Source organism: Rattus norvegicus, chromosome 2 (genome assembly GCF_021556685.1).
Source record: "Rattus norvegicus strain SHRSP/BbbUtx chromosome 2, alternate assembly SHRSP_T2T, whole genome shotgun sequence".
In the NCBI taxonomy this organism is placed as follows: domain Eukaryota; kingdom Metazoa; phylum Chordata; class Mammalia; order Rodentia; family Muridae; genus Rattus; species Rattus norvegicus.
In genome coordinates, this window is record NC_141535.1 from 198609273 (window position 1) to 198627755 (window position 18483).

The 18483-nt window shown below is 41.6% G+C and overlaps 1 protein-coding gene across 3 annotated transcripts in view; it reads right to left on the minus strand.

The window, feature by feature from the left end:
* The window catches only part of Stxbp3 (syntaxin binding protein 3), a 43385-nt gene extending 27482 nt beyond the window's left edge, over nt 1-15903 (minus strand). Inside the window, exons 1-6 of one of the 3 annotated variants that reach the window (XR_015658015.1) lie at nt 15737-15855; nt 6223-6272; nt 5560-5641; nt 4501-4577; nt 965-1043; nt 248-348 (exon numbers count right to left, since the gene is read on the minus strand). Coding sequence is in view for 1 of the 3 variants with exons in the window: in NM_053637.2 (NP_446089.1) it covers nt 248-348; nt 965-1043; nt 4501-4577; nt 5560-5641; nt 6223-6272; nt 15737-15785 (438 nt within the window). In the remaining 2 variants the exon portion in view is untranslated. 3 annotated transcript variants of the gene reach the window in all.
* Nucleotides 15904-18483: the final 2580 nt, after the last annotated feature.

An 18483-nucleotide genomic window follows, 5' to 3' on the forward strand; every position in this document is an offset into this window, starting at 1 on the left:
ATGTGATAGAACTTAACAGACATGGGCTTTGGTGACGATTGGAAATGTAAGTCCCTCTTCTCATTATTAACGTATTTCAATTTTTTGTCCATGTTTTTCCATCTATTGTGAGAATGTTTACTTGTAAATGAGGCACAAAATTTATTAGGCATAAAACACCCTCAGATCATGCTTTAGTAACAAGCTCATAAAACTAATTCTGAAAATTCATTATAAACAAAACTTTTAAAGTAAAAATTACCAGTACCTGAGATTCATGTGGAATAAAGGAAATATTTATTTCCTTACATCTTCTTATTGATTTGGAGCAAGATGCTTTAATCTTGTTAAAGAGACTGTCGGGACAAACTGAGGGAGGAAAAAGCATAAGCCATCTAAGTCTTACTCATTGTGAACAGTCATCGGAACATGCATGAAAACTTTCTGTAGAACAGTGACTGGACTTCGGAAAACAAGCTACTCTGTGGATGGAGATGTCTATCCCAAGACATGAGACATGAGGGAAACGGCGGGCATCTTTCCTTGTTTTTCTGGGATGGGGTTTCTCTGTATAACCCTGGCTGTCCTGGAACTTGCTCTGTAGCACAGAGATCCATCTGATCAAACTCAGAGATCCATCTGCCTCTGGCCCTTCAGTGCTAGGATTAAAGGTGTGCACCACTACAACGGGCTTCAGACTTATTAAAATATAGTTATGTAACACAACATAGAACATAACTGTCTGGGCATTGCTATGGAAATGTGGACAATGGGAAAATATGATGGATTTTTCTCCCATAAAATATGCAAAACAAAAAGGCCGTTTCTATGGTATTTTCCTGTAGGCTTCTTTCTCATAATACAATAATCCTCAGTTGGAATTTTGATTAAAATTCCAAAGTATTCATATACATAACCTAGAAGGCAGAAACTAAAGTCACCAGGTTGTTAAATAATACAGTAATAACCTCAGAAAGGCACTTACAGTCAGTGAAGTAGATATATGCTGCTTTGTACTTTTTCTCAGATTTACTTCCAAAATCTCGCAAGAAACAATCTACAGACTTAAAAGGAAGTGAGAAGTTAACACACATTTTATTAAATACTGATTTAAATATGCTGGCTTTGAAGTAACTAAGATTATATTTTTTTCAATAAAATAAGCTTTCACTAAGTTTAACTCATGACCTGATTTTTAAATAGTGATAGCTATTAAGGCAACATGACAAGGGAGCAAGTGAGTGAGCGAGTGAGAAGGTGATGTGGATACCCAGATGCTAGTATTGGCAATAAGGAAGTCTAGAACACAAACAACAGATGACAAGATTATTGAAGGAATTGAGAAGCCAAGGCACTGACAGTATTATATGGAAATAAAATTACCAAGGCTTATCATTGGAGAAGTATTAAAAAGTGTTTAAAAGGAGGTAAAACTGCTGAGACACCACAATAAAAGGCTTAGAGTCTGGAAGATGTCTCAAGGAGGAAGAATACCAGACGACTTTAAAAAGAAAGATCATGCGTGCTGGAGAAACTGCTTAGTGGTGAAGAGTAGATCTGGGTAAGGTCCCAGCACACACATGGCTACCCACAACTATCCTTATCCCTGGTCCAGGGACTCTGATGCCCTCTTCTGGATGTGCAGGCACCATGAACACGCGTAGTACTCAAGCATACATGCAGGCAAAACACACATGCACGTAAAACAAAAATAAATCATTTTTATAAGTCTTGTTTTGTGTACATTCCCATCTCTACACTTATGGATCAACAGGCACTATGCGAATCATAAATTCTGTAAAGAAACTACCATTTTGTAGCATTACATTAAAATTATATATTCATTCGCTTGAATGAATTTGTTTGAAAATGAAGACAGCAAGTTAATTACTCTCTCCCTTCAGTTATTCAAATTTTCAGAGAGTACCTTTCCTTCCATCAGCTGTTTTAGCAAGCAATCACACCCTGAGCTCTAGGAAGCATTTCAGGAGCTCTGTGAGCTCATCTCTCCATGCTGTGCTACTTTTCTAGGATGTTTTCTTCGTTTCACCAGACTTCCTCTCTCTGGCAGCCTGACTTCCTTAAGAGTGTGGCTGGATGCTTTATCAGTCATGTGGGACTTAGATTTAACTGTGGGAAGATCCTAAATCAGCCACTTCTACAAGAGTAGAAAGGCAAAAAAGTTTCTCTTCCCAAGGGCAAACCACAAAGCCCTAAGGCCCCTCTGACATCAGCTGACCTCCCTGAAAGCTGTCTGAGTCTCATCTGGGAGCCCTGATGCTGTTCTCAGGCTCTAGGGAAGCCAATCTCACAATAAGGTTCTTCACAGTGCTCCCAAAGACTCCAAGGCCTCATTCGCTCACAGAAGCTTGCAGGCCCAGCAGGCAACTGATTCAAGGTAAGAGAAAAACTGAAGTTGGTTGTGGGCAGACACAAGGGTCCCAGTCAGGTACTGCTTTCTCTAACTTTCTGCTGCTTACTGAGTATGTAGCTGTGCATCCTTTTGTTACTGGACATTAAAAATGAATTCCCGAGTCATCAGATTCACACAGCCTTATTTTTAATGGTCATGTGGTCTTTTATACTACTTTTTATCAATTCTCAGAACTTAATTGATTTATTCCTATCATCTTAATTTAACCATTTATTCTAAACACAACATTTAAAAGAGTTTCTTGAAAATGGCAAATCCATGTTCTTATCCTGATAGTTCCATGATCAGTACAAGAGCATATGGCAAATTCTGCTTCATTAGCTATGGATAGTAGAATAACTGAGAGAGTTAGAGAATGTGTGTGCACACACACGTCCGCAATCCTTTACACAATTTGCTAGGTGAAAAGTACTATGTTTTGGTTTGGTTTTCTTTTTCTTTTCTGTTCTAGGACAGTCTTAGTGTATAGGCCTGGCTGGTCTAGAACTTGCTATGTAGACCAGGTAGGACCCAAACTCACCCATCTCTTCCTGACTCCCAAGAGCTAGAATTGAAGGTTTGAGCCACACATGCTCCACTAAACATAGTGCTTTTAGGCTACAATTTTTTTTCCAGTCATGGATTTTTTTCTTGAAGTACTATATCAAGGATAAATTATAAAATATCATTAAAAAATTCTGTTCCTAGCAGTCAATATGCAGATATATTTTTTGTGCATTGTTTTCTGTTTGCTTGCTTTCCTAATATCTAATAGTTAAAAGTGGGAGTAAAAAAAAGTGTTAAAAAATGCATTCTCAGAGCTCATGCTTGTAATCCTAGTATTTGAGAGGCTGAACCAGAAGAATTCTGAGTTCAAAGCCAGTCTAGACTACATATTCCAGGCTAGCCTAGGATACATAGTGAGAACTTGTCTCAAAAAACAAAAAAGAAGATATTACACAGAAAAAAAATGAATTCAATACTATACTTGAAGTTTGGCTCAAGAAGCAAGTCAGGAAAAAAACTGAAAAAAATTCTTTAACATTATATGTACACACACACACATCTAAATCTATACATATACATGCATCCTATAGAAAAATCACCAAAATAAATAAAAGCCTTATTGATTAAGACTGGAGAGGGGGCTCAGAGGTCAAGGATGCTTACAGTTCATCCAGAGGATGCAGCACCCACCATGGGGGTGAAGGACCCTTACAAAGACCTGTGGCTCCAGTCCCAGAGGATATGATGCCCTCTTCCGGCTTGCATGGGCACCAAGCATGCACACAATGCACATATGTGCACGCAGGGACAACACTCATGCACATAAAATAAATAAATATCCCTCTTTAAAAATTTTTTTAAAATCTTTTTTAAAGACTTTTTAATCTACATTTCTGTCTCTTCTAAAATTAAGGGCCAACAGGAGGTATGTGAATCTCAAATGCTGTAAAGAAACCATCTTTTTATATCATTAAATTCTGCTTTCACAAGATAGGAGGAAAAATCTTCCCTTGTACATTCTTACTGGGAGAAGTACAAATAAAATATTAGACCACAGAAAATCTTTTATAAATAAAACAAGGGCTGAGGCTGGAGAGATGGTCAGCAGTTACAAACTGTGCTGCTCTTGCAGAGGACCTGTGTTTGGTTCCCAGGCACCCACTTTGGGCAGCTCACACTCGCCTCAACTCCAGTTGCCGGGGATCCAATACCCTCTTCTGGCCTCCATGGGCACCTGCGCACATGTGTGCACATACAAAAAAACAAAACAACAACAACAACAACAAAAAAACCAAAAACAACCAAAAAAACCAAGAGCAGAGGGGCTGGGGATTTAGCTCAGTGGTAGAGAGCTTACCTAGGAAGCGCAAGGCCCTGGGTTCGGTCCCCAGCTCCGAAAAAAAAAAAAAAAAAAAAAAAAAAAAAAAAAAAAAAAAAAAAAAAAAAAAAAAAAAAAAAAAAAAAACCAAGAGCAGAAACACTAATCAATTAAGAAAAATTTAAGATCAAGGTTCAATGAGTCTTGCACATGAAAAGCACACACTCTACCACTGAGCTATACCACAGTCTAAAAACTCACTCTCAAGACTGGGGATACTTACTTTTGGTGTTGGAGAGATAAAATAAAGAGCTTTCATTTGTCTGACAGGTTCACGATTCTTATAAATATTCTCTATAACTGAGAACAACAACAAAAAGTCATTTATGGAACCAAAGTTTAATAAAATATTTTTAAACAAATTTCATTGTATTTTCCATTTACAACAATAATAAATACATTTATATACATTGAGCATACTTTTTTTCCCATTTGATAAATTAGTAAGTCATAAAAAATGTATCTTCTGAGACTTTATGTAGAATTACGAGAAAAAAGACAACGCAGTAATTATATAGGTGGGCCTGCCAGAATATAGAATAAGCAATCAAAACGTAAGGAAGAAAGAAAGTACTCTAAAAGGTGAAATAATTCTCTGGGTCAATGACCTGGCTTGGCAGGTGAGGGTACCTGCTACTCAGCCTGACAGCCTAAATCTGGTGCTCTGGACACCACAGTGAAAGGAACGAACTAACTCGAGCAAATACAAACACAGGGACAGAGGAACACACACACACACACACACACACACACACACACACACACTCTCTCTCTCTCTCTCTCTCTCTCTCTCTCTCTCTCTCTCTCTCTCTCTCTCATACACAGTGCAAGTCTAGGTGACTACAAGAGAAAATGCTCTCAATACCTATCTATTGCCGAGTAAGCTTGAACAATGATTACCATGGCCTAATTACTAAGTCTGGAGGCCAATGAAGTAACTCAGTAAGTAAAGGCCTGCCCGGCTGATGACCTAAGTTCAGTCCCTAGGACTGCACAGCTGACAGACAGAACTCACTTCCAAAGGTTGTTCTGTGACTTTCACATGTGCACATCTTCTCTCTCTCCCTCCCTCCCTCCTCCTCCAGTAAAAATGTGATAAAATTTAAAAATATAAAATCTGTGTTAAAAACATGCTATAATAGCAAATACAAATTGAATATGCAATAGGTAACAAGTAATTGTATTCATAAATATCAAAACATCCATCCTGTATGTGATCAGGATATCTGGAGAAGGCTGGATTTACTTCCACAGCTCACAGCTGAAGAGAAGCAGTACCTACCTGTCACACCCTCTTCTAGAAGGTCTGTCATTTTGCAGCACGATGACAGAAGTCTGGTGGTGAAGTCATCCAACAGCATGATCTTAAGACAGTGAATTAAGAAAGAGCATAAGGGGCTGGGGATTTAGCTCAGTGGTAGAGCGCTTGCCTAGGAAGCGCAAGGCCCTGGGTTCGGTCCCCAGCTCCGAAAAAAAGAACCAAAAAAAAAAAAAAAAAAAAAAAGAAAGAGCATAAATATCTGATTGTCAAGAATTAACAAAAAAGTTTTAGAAATTCCTCTTTTACCTTGATTTGGTGGCGTACTTTCTCAATATACATACATGGAAATATTTCATACAGGTACGAAAACAGAAATATTTCTATTTTGAAGCAGAGCTTGTTCATGTTAAGTATATCAATGTTTAGCATCAAATTTTCTGAAATGTAATTGTCACTTACAGAATTATTGCATAAAGCACTGTTCAAACATTTAGCATTTGCAGATGGGACGTACCATCCCATCCTCCAGACAAGAAAGCAAGGAACTGTTATGTGCCTGGCTTAAGGTGCCACAGACTGTGGCAAAGTAAGGTGCAAAGTGAGTTCTAGGCCTACATCCCCTGGGAGCACCCAAGCACAATGAGCTGAAGCCCTCCCCACAGGAGCAAATCATGCGGCTTCTACCTTCCACTCGCCTTCTTTCCGGCAGTCATCAAACACTGTTGTTTTTATTTCTGTTAAAAGAAGAAAAAAAAGGTTTAGTAATTTAAAACAACAATTAGAAATGTAAGTCTATGCAAAAGGGTCAAAATGGCTGAGAAAAAACTGCAATTGGAATGTGTTGAACTATATAAATACTATATATTAAGCTGTAAGTACAAATACAGCTATATTTATTATCTTACTTATACCTTTAAACTGTAACGTACTCTCAAACAGAAGTGTATGAATATGTCCAGAAAATAGTTTTGAACTATTATCTGATTTAGGTTTTCCTCCTCTCTTAAGTCTTAGGAAACAAATAATCCATAGGAAGATCCTTCACTGGCTCATGGCTGAATTACAGCTGACCATCAAATCTGCATGAGTCTGTCATCCCCATTTACTGTCTTGTTAAAGAACACGTGTAGGCTGGGGCTGGAGAGAGGGCTTGGTGGTTAAGAACATCTGGTATTCTTTTTTTTTTTTTTTTTTTGGTTCTTTTTTTTTCGGAGCTGGGGACTGAACCCAGGGCCTTGCGCTTCCTAGGTAAGCACTCTACCACTGAGCTAAATCCCCAGCCCCCAACATTTGGTATTCTTGCAATGGACCTGGGTTCAGTTGTGAGAATGCACATGAGAGAGCTTCAGTTTCAGGGCATCTGGCATCCTTTACAGATGACCTGGAAGCATCCTCCTCCAGCCTCTCCCTCCCAAATTATAGGCATGCACCACCATGCCCAACTCTAATTTGTTTACACTTTTCTATTTTAAATTTATATGTCTTCAGTAATTAAATGCTTTTAGAAAACCTACCATCACATTTTTTAGACCATGTTAAAGAAAAGATACATTGTAACGATCTAATCAGGTGTTACTGTAACACAATGAAAACCATCTGCCAGGCTGGAGAGATTGCTCAGTGGTTGAGGGTGAGTAGGGTGGCTTATATGACCTGTAACCTGAGCCCTCCTCGGGCCTGCACAGACAGCTATGGTTTTGTATACACACTCACACAAGCGTAAACATGATTAAAAGTAAAATACATCTTTAAAAAAATCTGGTCTGTGTTTCTAGTTCCTGGAATAAATCTAAAATCCTTGACATTTCTTATGTGACACAGAATCTATGGTATGGGGGTTGGGGATTTAGCTCAGTGGTAGAGCGCTTGCCTAGCAAACGCAAGGCCCTGGGTTCGGTCCCCAGCTCCGGGAAAAAAAAAAAAAAAGAATCTATGGTATGCTGGTGACATGACCCTTGACTAGCTTCAGAAAGCAGCTGGTCACCAGAAGAACCAAGCTATGACTTTTTTTTTTTTTTAATTAACTTGAGTGTTTCTTATTTACATTTCGAGTGTTATTCCCTTTCCCGGTTTCCAGGCAAACATCCCCCTAGTCCCTCCCCCTCCCCTTCTTTATGAGTGTTCCCCTCCCCATCCTCCCCCCATTGCCGCCCTCCCCCCATAGTCTAGTTCACTGGGGGTTCAGTCTTAGCAGGACCAAGGGCTTCCCCTTCCACTGGTGATCTTACTAGAATATTCATTGCTACCTATGAGGTCAGAGTCCAGGGTCAGTCCATGTATAGTCCTTAGGTAGTGGCTTAGTCCCTGGAAGCTCTGGTTGCTTGGCATTGTTGTTCATAAGGGGTCTCAAGCTCCTTCAAGCTCTTCGAGTTCTTTCTCTGATTCCTTCAACGGGGTTCCCGTTCTCAGTTCAGTGGTTTGCTGCTGGCATTCGCCTCTGTATTTGCTGTATTCTGGCTGTGTCTCTCAGGAGCGATCTACATCCAGCTCCTGTCGGCCTGCACTTCTTTGCTTCATTCATCTTGTCTAATTGGATGGCTGTATATGTATGGGCCACATGTGGGGCATGCTCTGAATGGGTGTTCCTTCTGTGTCTGTTTTAATCTTTGCCTCTCTATTCCCTGCCAAGGGTACTCTTGTTCCCCTTTTAAAGAAGGAGTGAAGCATTCACATTTTGATCATCCCTCTTGAGTTTCATTTGTTCTAGGCATCTAGGGTAATTCAAGCATTTGGGCTAATAGCCACTTATCAATGAGTGCATACCATGTGTGTTTTTTGTGATTGGGTTACCTCACTCAGGATGATATTTTCCAGTTCCAACCATTTGCCTACGAATTTCATAAAGTCATTGTTTTTGATAGCAAGCTTGACTTCTAAAGAGACAACAGGGACTAGAGATTATGTTCAATTACCAGTGACCAAAGGCCTACATAATGAAGCGTCCACAACCCACCGAGTTTCTGAGTCATTGAATGTGCCCATGGGTGGCAATGGTGATATCCCCAGCCCCACAGGTAGAGAAGCCCTCATGACCCAGACCCTTCCAGACCTTGGCCTATTGATTTGGCTGCTGATGTGTATACTTGAGAAAAACAACAAAAAGAAAAACGACCCAACAAGAACCCTGATAACAGGGAGGAGTTACTAGAGACTGTAAGCACTGAATTACAGCACTGAAAGGGAAGGCAGAGCACACGCACGCTGACTGGATCCGAGGCTAGGGACTGTGGGAAGTATGAGCACTCTATTACTTGCTACTGGCATCTGAACTGAGGGCTGAACTGAGTCATGGCTCTGAATCCTTCAGCCTGCCAAGGCTGGCGTAGCAGTCAGAATGAAACTGACTTGTAGGGTATCCCATCAGTATGAAGCGTTGGAGAACTGGTTAGGAAGAAGGAAAAACCCAACATATTTGCTGTTAGAAGTGTTCCAGGGGAAAGTAGTTAATACTCATCACAGAAGTTGTGCTCTGGGGCTGGCGAGATGGGCTTAGCGGGTAAAGTGCTTGTCCACCAAGCCTGACAATGTGATTCTGTGATGAAATGAGGAAACCAACTCCCTGAAGTTGTCCTCTGCCCTCCACAGACACTCTGTGACCTGTGTGTTACTGCTCTAACACACACACAATGAACGGAATTTTATAACTTCTGATCTGTGTTTTGTAATCAAAACTAAGGTGGATGACTATGGAGGAAAAAGCCTGATGTCAACCTCTGGGCTCTACCCAGCCTACAGGTACATATACACCCTCCCACCTACCCACCCACCCCAAAACAGAAAAAGAAAGAAGTCAGTAAAGTCAATTATGTATTGCTTACTAGGTAGATGTTATAGGGAAATAATAATTTCTTAAAAACCCTAAAGTATTCGATTGTGATTACACCAGAAAGCAAAGGTTTCTAAGGCTCGATGGGCAATCTCATGAGATTTTAAGGCAGAGCTCAGACAGATTTCCCTCTGGAGCCAGCTTCACTGTGTACGCCACAGGCTGGAAACTGAAGATACTACATGTTCTTAAAGCTCCTCTCTAAGATACCAGCACTGCTGGAGCAGAGTCACATGTTAGCCTTTGAAACCTTAAACCTGCACCGCTAGATGACAGGAACTAGTCACACGTGACCACGGAGCCTCTGAAACAGAGCTAGGAGAAGCCACCAGCAGTGGTCGACACTTGTGAAATTCTGGCACTTGGGAGGCTGAGCAGGACTGCTTTGCATTCCAGGCCTGCCTGGACCAGAGTGAAACCTAGCTTAAAAACCAAAAACCAAAATCACCTGAAATGTACAAAGTTCCATGAGAAAGAAAATAACATGAGAGAAGGCTGCGGTGTGACTCATAGCAGACCACAAGCTTAGCATATGTGAAACCTGATTTGATCCCCAACACAACAAAATGAGGAGCAGAAAGACTATGAAGTTTTTTAAAAAGAGGAAATATAAATTATCCTATGAATTCTTTTCCCCTTTAAAAATTCTTATATCACATGAAGTATTTTGAATGTCAGGTTAACTAAAATGCATTACAGTTAATTTCATTTACTTCTATTATATATTTAATACAGTTAACTACAGAATTTTAAGTTACCTCACCCAGTTCACATTATAGTTTTACTGTGTAGAAAGTACAGTCTGAGATACTAAACATGCTAGCATCTTAAAAGTAAATATTAAATACCGAGATATGGATGGAGAATCAGAAGTATTCATCAACAGTGACAATGGGACTGCAGGGGACCTACCTTGAGAGTGGGGAGGGGGAAATCTCATCAGCTGTGGCAGGTACATGTGGATGAACACAAAGTACACTTTCAAAAATGTAACTTAAAGATCTTTTGGGAAAATACTTGTTAAGTATGTTTGTATACTTATATCCCTTTTACTTACAGAAAGGCCCTAGGGGGACTGCTGAGGTCACACAGTACTGTCCCCTGCCTCTAAATATCACCAGCAGCTTTCCCAACAAGTTGGAAGGAACATTCTACCAGAAAGCTTTCCTACTGCTACATGATTCCATCAGTGCGGTAGGTTAAAGGGAAACAGGTCTTAACTTGCATTTCTCCAGGTCAAAACCAGACTATCCCACCTGCAGGCTGCCTCTTAATTTCCTCTGCTCCTTTTCTACCGGGCCGTTATCTTCTATTAACCGTTTTAGGTGTGCTCTGTACATACGCCTGGCTGACGTTCTCTTCAATCATATATGTTCAGTTTAAAAGTGTATGACAGCAGAACCAATGGAAACTGAGGTGGGTGCAAGAACTGAATAAAAAGGCAGGGCCTGGGGTTGGGGATTTAGCTCAGTGGTAGAGCAAGAGCTAAGCTAGCAAGCGCAAGGCCCTGGGTTCGGTCCCCAGCTCTGGAAAAAAAGAAAAGAAAAGAAAAAAAAAGGCAGGGCTTCTGTGACAGTGTCCCGGGGACAGAGGCCTTCTTGCTCAGAACATGGAAAGCCCCAACACACACATACACACACACACACCAACTGCACCCACAAATGCAAAAGTGCACATGTGAAAATCTAATGGAGAGTTTCAAGGATGCTCTCTGAAATATGAGTATACAGAGGAAGTCAGAACAGCGTTCACTCCGGGGAGAAGAGAGGGTTTGCGCTGGGAAACCATGAGTGCTAGGAAACATTCTATAGATCAATTTAGGTAGTAGTTACATGAGCAAAATTACCATCTAAGTGTATACTTAACATTAGTATAACTTACCATTACACCTAATTAAATTTTAAAGGTCATTTCTCCTAAAAATAGGACCAAGAAATGGCTTCCTTTTAGCATTAAGAGACTGCAAAAGTGGGTTGGGGATTTAGCTCAGTGGTAGAGCGCTTGCCTAGGAAGCGCAAGGCCCTGGGTTCGGTCCCCAGCTCCGAAAAAAAAAAAGAACCAAAAAAAAAAGAGAGAGACTGCAAAAGTGCCTGTGTCTGCTACTTGAGAAGGGGAAAGTCATCGTGAATGATTCTCCATTGTCCAGAGAAGGTCTAAACCACTAAATGACCAACTCCAACCTACGTTTTGGTCCAGTACCCTGTATCCTTTGTAACGAATGCCTTGCACTACATGTGGTGTATGCAAGAACTCATGTGGGTGTGTACGCATGTGCAGGGAGGCTACAAGTCAACACTGAGTGTCTTCCTCCATCACTCTCAGCCTCAGTTTTCAACACAGGACTGAACAAGCTGATCTATTTGACTAGACTAGCTGACCTCACTGCCATGTCTGACTTTATGTGAGCACTGGAGATTCAAACTTAGGTACTTATGCTTGACAGGCAGGCCCCTTACCAACTGAACCATCACCTCATCCTCCTGTACAGAGGAGGCTTAAGGTAGTACCTAATGGTGGAGTCTCTCTTGTCATCTCCCTGAGATGTGCCAATCAGATAAACTTTTCCTGATCCACCCATTTAGTGTAGTCTCTCCTCCTGTGTAGACGGGAATGATGGTGCTTACTGTTTTCTTCTTGCTCTATTAGTCCCACTCAAGTACTTGAAGTGCACTAGGAACTTTCCGAGAGGAATTCAGTACTGTACAAATGCAGTCTTTTAGGTAGGAACAGGGGGAAATTTATGAAAGATTGTAAAATAATTTAAAATATTAAAAAAAAATCACCACCTGTCAATGGGGCCTGTACAAACTTACAGCCCTAGGAGGCTGGTGACACGCTAACATGCTTACCAAGAGCGTGAGGACCTAAGCTTGGATCCATCAAGCACACATGAAAATCAGGTTTGACAGAGCACAGAAACCTCAGTTCTGGAGAGGCAGATACAAGAGGATCCTCAGAGCTGACCAGCCAACCTAGCTACAGGGAACTCCAGGTTCAGTGAGAGGCTTCATCTCGTAAGGTAGAGAGCATTAGAGCAAGACATCAGACATCGACCTCTGGCCTCTGCAAGCATGCACATGGGCACTAGAATTTGCGCATGCACACGCACATAAATGTAGAAGCTTGTAAGACAAGACGGTGGACCTACCATCTAAAGGCTTCTCAAGAGACTCCTAACTGTAAGTGGTGGCTCCCGCTTATAACCTTGGCATTCAGAGGACATGAGGGCTACTGCGAGTTCTAGGCCAGCCTGGGCTAAAAAAAGTGAGACTTGTCTGAAAACCAAACAAAAGAAAACAAACAAAAAAGCAAAGCTCATAAGCAGTGGTGAAAAGGCAAACTGAACACTAAGGCAGAGGAGGCCACGTGAAGAAAAGCCAGCCCATCTGAACTAAGACTTGAAAGCCAAAATCCGAGTAGGGAAAGAGTTAGGGAAAGTAATCAAAAGACAGGGAGGAACGGGACATCAAGATAGGATAGGAAGAGATAACACTACAGTGGGAATAAATAGTCCGGGCATAGGGGGAATCACTATTATACAAGGAGACTGGAGCTAGGTAACAGTCAGAAGTACACTGGGGGCCTCTGCAGATAGATCTTCAAGCCACTTATTAAAAGAGATTATCCTGACAGCTACTTGCTGGACGAACTAGAAAGGAAGGAAAGAGCTCTGGAGTTTCCTTACGAGGCTAATGCAAAATACTCTGTATAAAATAAGATCCTAAACGAAGGTTTAAATTGCACAGAAGACACAGACAGGTCAAACATTAACTCTTTCTGTGCTGGGTGTAAATCTTAGGTATAGATTTTATTCGAGATAAGGTCTCAAAGTTCAGACTTGCTTCAAATTCGCTATGTACTCACTGAACTGATACTTGTACCTCCACCTCCAAGTGCTGGGATTACAGGCAAATGCCACCACGTCTGACCCTTAGGTCTAGATTTAATAGCTTCTTTCTGGTTTCATTTAAATAGTATTATCAAGGTATAAACAGCAAACTACAGAAATCACTCACTCAAAAGAATATATGGTTTCTAGTATGTTCTGTTATCCATCCACTACTACACCCCCACAATTGTTTTGAGACCATCAACACTACTCTAAAAAGAAGCCTCGTTCCTTGGGGCTGAGGGTGGACACAATTCAGCCGGTAGACTGTTCACCTAGCATGCAAGGGTCCTAAGTCCAATCTGTGGTATTGTATAAAACCAGGTATGGTAGGATTTACCCATGATTGTAGCCGCTCAGGAGGTGAAGGCAGAAAAAAATCATAAGTTTAAGGTCATTCTTGGCTACAAAGATGAGTTTGAGGCCAGACTAAGGTGCACCAGACCCTGTTTCAAAAACAAAACAAAGTTCTTTCTGTGTGGTGGCATATGGCCTTTAATTCCAGGACTCGGGAGGCAGAGGCAGGTGCTCTGTGAGTTCAAGGCCAGCCCAGACTACATAGCTCCAAGACAACCAGGGACACACAGTAAAAACCTATCTCAAAAACCTAAAACCAAAGCAAAACCACAATAACAAAAAACAAACAAACAAACAAACAAACAAATGAAAAACAAAACAAAACAAAACAAAAAAACCCAAAAAACAAAAGAGGAACTCCATCCCTTTAAGAGAAATCTCCAGACTGGGCCACAGGAAGGGGTTCCTGTTTCTCTAGATTTGCTTGTCCTGGATGTTTTTCATATGAATGGTGTAAAAGCATGCCCTTTTTGGCTTTTTTAAAAGCATGTTTCCAAGATGAAGTAACATAAAATATATCAGTACTGTACTTATGCTTATTTAAAACAAAAGAGAGATGTATCCCTCTGTGTGTGCACTGCTCATCTATGTATCAGCCTGTGGAAATGTGACCTATTTTCATTGTTTTAGTTAAGCCGTTTCTTCAGTCCCTTAATGTGTATGTGTTCTGTGCAATAAACACTGGGCTACTCTTGCCTTTTGGTTGTGTGCTTCTAGTTACACAAGTTCTTCAGAATATTATACAGCCTAACATTTTTTTCCTTTCATCTAGCCTGTATTTTACTCTCCATTTGATAAGCCTGGTGTTACTCCAAGTTAACATGACCTTCATACAGACCTCTTGGCTAGTTTTCCCACTATAGATACTGATATTACCTTCATTATGGTATCTTCTTACAAGCTGATACACAGTGCCATTATAACTCAGAAATAATTTCTTCAGTACAATTTGTCACCCACTTTCGTATGAGTCAATATAGACAATCTGCCTAAGTCAGTTCTCTCCTTACATCCCTGGGGATCCAATTCTGGTCCTTAGGCTTGTCAGCAAGCACCCTTACCCACTGAGTCACCTTGCAGGTCCCTAAACTAAATTTTTAAAGCCTAATTTTGTATTTCACAAAGTCTATGTATCTATTTAGTAACTTCTTTACGGTAAACACTATGCCTGTGCTGATTTGGATTTTAACTTCCCACAAGGAATTCTTGAAGACAGAATTTTGTTAACTAATTTCTATTCTGTTCCTTGTTCACCAAGGTGGAGTAAGAAACACTAATAAGACGTTACTCCTTTTCACTACTAGACTATAATTACTTAGAACCCAGAGATGCCAAACAAGGCAGGTCCTTCCGGTTTGCTGCTTTCATTGCTCCTCTAACCTGGCAGGCCTAGGTTTGGTGTGATTTTAATAAAAGTCCCGGCTGATATTGTCGAACACCAGTAACCAACAAGCAGACCAATTGTAACAGTGAAGGAGCAGACTAAGCAGGGACCGGACACTAGATAAGGCTTTAACAGTCCGCTGTTGCTTTCTCTAGAACTTTTTTTTTTTTAAAGCAAGTTATATTCCCTAGGAACAGTGGCAGAAGGCGCTCTTGAAAAGCTGCGTCTGCACTTTTCAAAGGACAAGACACCGAAAAGCGTAGTAGTATAAAACCCTTGGTGCTAACATAAATGTGGGACACAAGCGGCTTCTGAAAACACGGGAACGAGGGCGGGACAGAGAAACACAGAGCTCAGATTGTGTCGGATGGAGAGACGTCCGTGCCTGGTGTGGTGAGGAGGTGCAGTGGGGAAGAACTGTCCCAGGACAGCTCGGGGACCGGGGAAGGAAAGCCGGCCCGAGTCAGGTTGCCCAAGGGTGGGGTTTGCCGAGGAGCCTCACCGCGGTGAGAGTTGGCCAAAGCCACGGAGAAGGCCGCGTCTGGTCACCCCGCCCATCCCTGGTGCTGGCATGAAACCCGACTCTCTGGGCTAGCCGGAAGGAGTCAAGCCAGGGACCTGGTCCCAAAGCAACAAGTGCCCGTGCAGCTCCCGGAGAGGTTGCAGGGCTGCAGCGGGAAAACAAGACCCGGCACGGCCGACCCTTCCCTGCCTCAGCCCTGAGTGACCCCTCCGCACTCACTCCGCCACACGACGCTCTTCAGCCCCCGTTCCGTCACCGGCGGCGCCATCTTCCCCAAGCCGTGGAGCCGCAGCCACCGCCTCCCACTCGCAACCTACTTTGGCCCTGAAAGCAGCACTAGGGGGACGGCCCTTCCCCTCCCGGCGGGGGAGGGGAGGCTCCTCCCCCGTCACGGGCCGCGCCCTCCGGTGACGTTATGCGCAACAACAAGGGCGCGTCCAGCCTGCGCCTGGACTGCGGCTGCGTAGTGTGGATGGAATTCTGTATGTTGTCTGGCGCCCCCTAGCGGAACCCATAACTCAGTGTCCAATTTTGCATCAGAAAGCAAATATGTGAACACAATTTATACAATTATATATTTATATATATGGGATCATTTCTTTTTGTATTTTAAAGTTACGTTTATTTGTGTGTATGTAGGCATGTGTGCATGCCAAGGACCGCAGGTGAAGGTCAGAAGACCTCATCTTCCACAGTGTGGGTCTTGGGGTGGAACCCTAAGTTGTCAGGCTCAAGATCCATCCTGCTACCCCCAATACGGAGACTTTTTGCTTTACAAAATGTTTCATTCAGCAAAGCGATTCATACTACACTATTCAGAAGCCAGTCCAACCACCAAATGGAAAGTCTATCCCCACAACTTCATTTTACTAATTTTTGAAGATCACTGATTATGTGAAACTGTAAGGTAACCACCAATATGCTCAGAACTGTGCTAGAGTTTCAGAAAAGCCTAAGAAATGAGAGACCCTCTTCTTCCCATGAAGAATTTTATAACAAGTTATAGAGCATTATTTCTAGCACTGATAATTCCATGAGGCAGGGATAAGGCCACTACCACAATTCAGAGTCAAAATTAGGCAAGCTTTATTTTATTCAGGTGCATCAGAGAGCTGGCCAGTTAGAGGTCAGAGAGAGAAGTGCTGAGAGTCCCTTTTAAGGAGTCCTTTTAAGGAGCAAAATAACAAGAAAACCAGTCATTATCATGTAGTTTCTGATAAGGGAAGGTCAAAGTGTTCTCAAAGACAAGTCAAGGTCATGGTTTGGGGCAGATCATGTTCAAGGAAACAGAAACTCAACTCTTAGAGTAAATGAAAACTTATGTTTAGCAATACAACAAAATGTCTCCTACCTTCAAAATGGAGTCAGGCAGGTTCCTCATTTCCCCCCTTGACTCATGTGTCCTGGTCAAATCCTTTATGGGGGACTGTCTGTAATAATGTTGTCAAGTGGCAATAATTCTAGCACTGTTTATCTGACAGGTGATCAAGTTGGTAACACATTGGTGGGTACAAGGCCCAATTATGGCAGCCAGTAGAAATATTAGAGGGCCAATGAAGGGGAGAGCCATCTTGGCCATGTGGTCAGTCAACATTTGTTTGTTTATTTCTTTTTCCATCAATACTTGTCAATAGTATGAGAAGAGTCAGAGACATTAAAAAAGCACATTTCAGTAAATTTCTGGCAACCAAGATTATGTTTAAGTAACAGGTAAGAGGAATATTTTCTGACACAGAAAGAGTTTTCTTGTTGACTTTCTGGTGGTAGACAGAGTCAGAGATTATACCGTACACTTTAGTTACACACAGAGTTCCTCTGGGTCTGTTAAGTTCAATTGAGGTGATTGATGAGTCTTCCCTTCCACTTCTATAATTTCCACTATCAGAAAAGTTTAAAGAATATTTGATTATGCTAAAGTCTGTACTATTACTTTGGAATTGTTCAGTTAGAATAGTCTATCCTGAGTATCCTCCCTCCATGGTTGATAAAAACGATCGTTTGCATGGCAAGACAGTATCCGGGTGTTTCCTATAATAGGGATGCCTTTTATACCTTCTTCCCCATCAAGATGCATTGAGATTCTGTTTGCACAGCTTGAAAATAAGACAGTAAAACTGTTAGCCATAGGAAAATCATGGTATAGATTGCAACAGCAAGATCATAATGATTAAAGCTATGTTAGATGGTCAAACCTTAGAAAGTTTGATTTAAAAAAAAACAGATTTATTTATTTCTTGTGTATGAGTGCTTTATCTAGACATACTCCTGAATAACATAAGAGGGCATCAAGTCACATTATAGATGGTTGTGAGCTACCATGTGGTTGCTGGGGATCGAATTCAGGACCTCTGGAAGAGCAGCCAGTGCTGTTAACCATCGAGCCAACTCTCCAGCCCAAAAGTTTGATTTTTAATAGTCTTTTTTCAGTCAGGTTTCACTTCTGGGGGTCGGGCTCCTCTTCCATGGATCCTCGGGTGCCTTCTTGAGATGTGAGTAAGGAGTCAGGGAGGAAACCAGCAACCCTAACAGCAGCAGGCATCTGGGGAATCACAATGTAAGATCCTTTCCATCTGGGTTCAAGCTGTCGATTTGGAAGTAGTGAACCAATACAGCATCTCTGGACTGGACTAGGTTGTCAGGTGGGTGGTACCAAACAGGTTGAGCAGCCTGAACCTGAAGGAAAACCTTATTCAAGGTTAGTTGCAATCCTTTTAAGGACTCAGAGATTGGATTGGGACAGTCTGATAACAGAGGCTTGTACCCAACAGATCCTAAGAGATGACTACCCTTAGACTATTTTGTATGGGGGTGAACTTTTCTCTGTAGAGAATACATCAGACCCTGAGATAGGAATACGGCAAAAGGTCAACCCAGTTACCACCAATCTCAAACGTACATTTAGTTAAAAATCTTTTTTAAAGTTGTAGCCACCATCTCTGCCTTTCCTGATCTCTGAGGATGATACA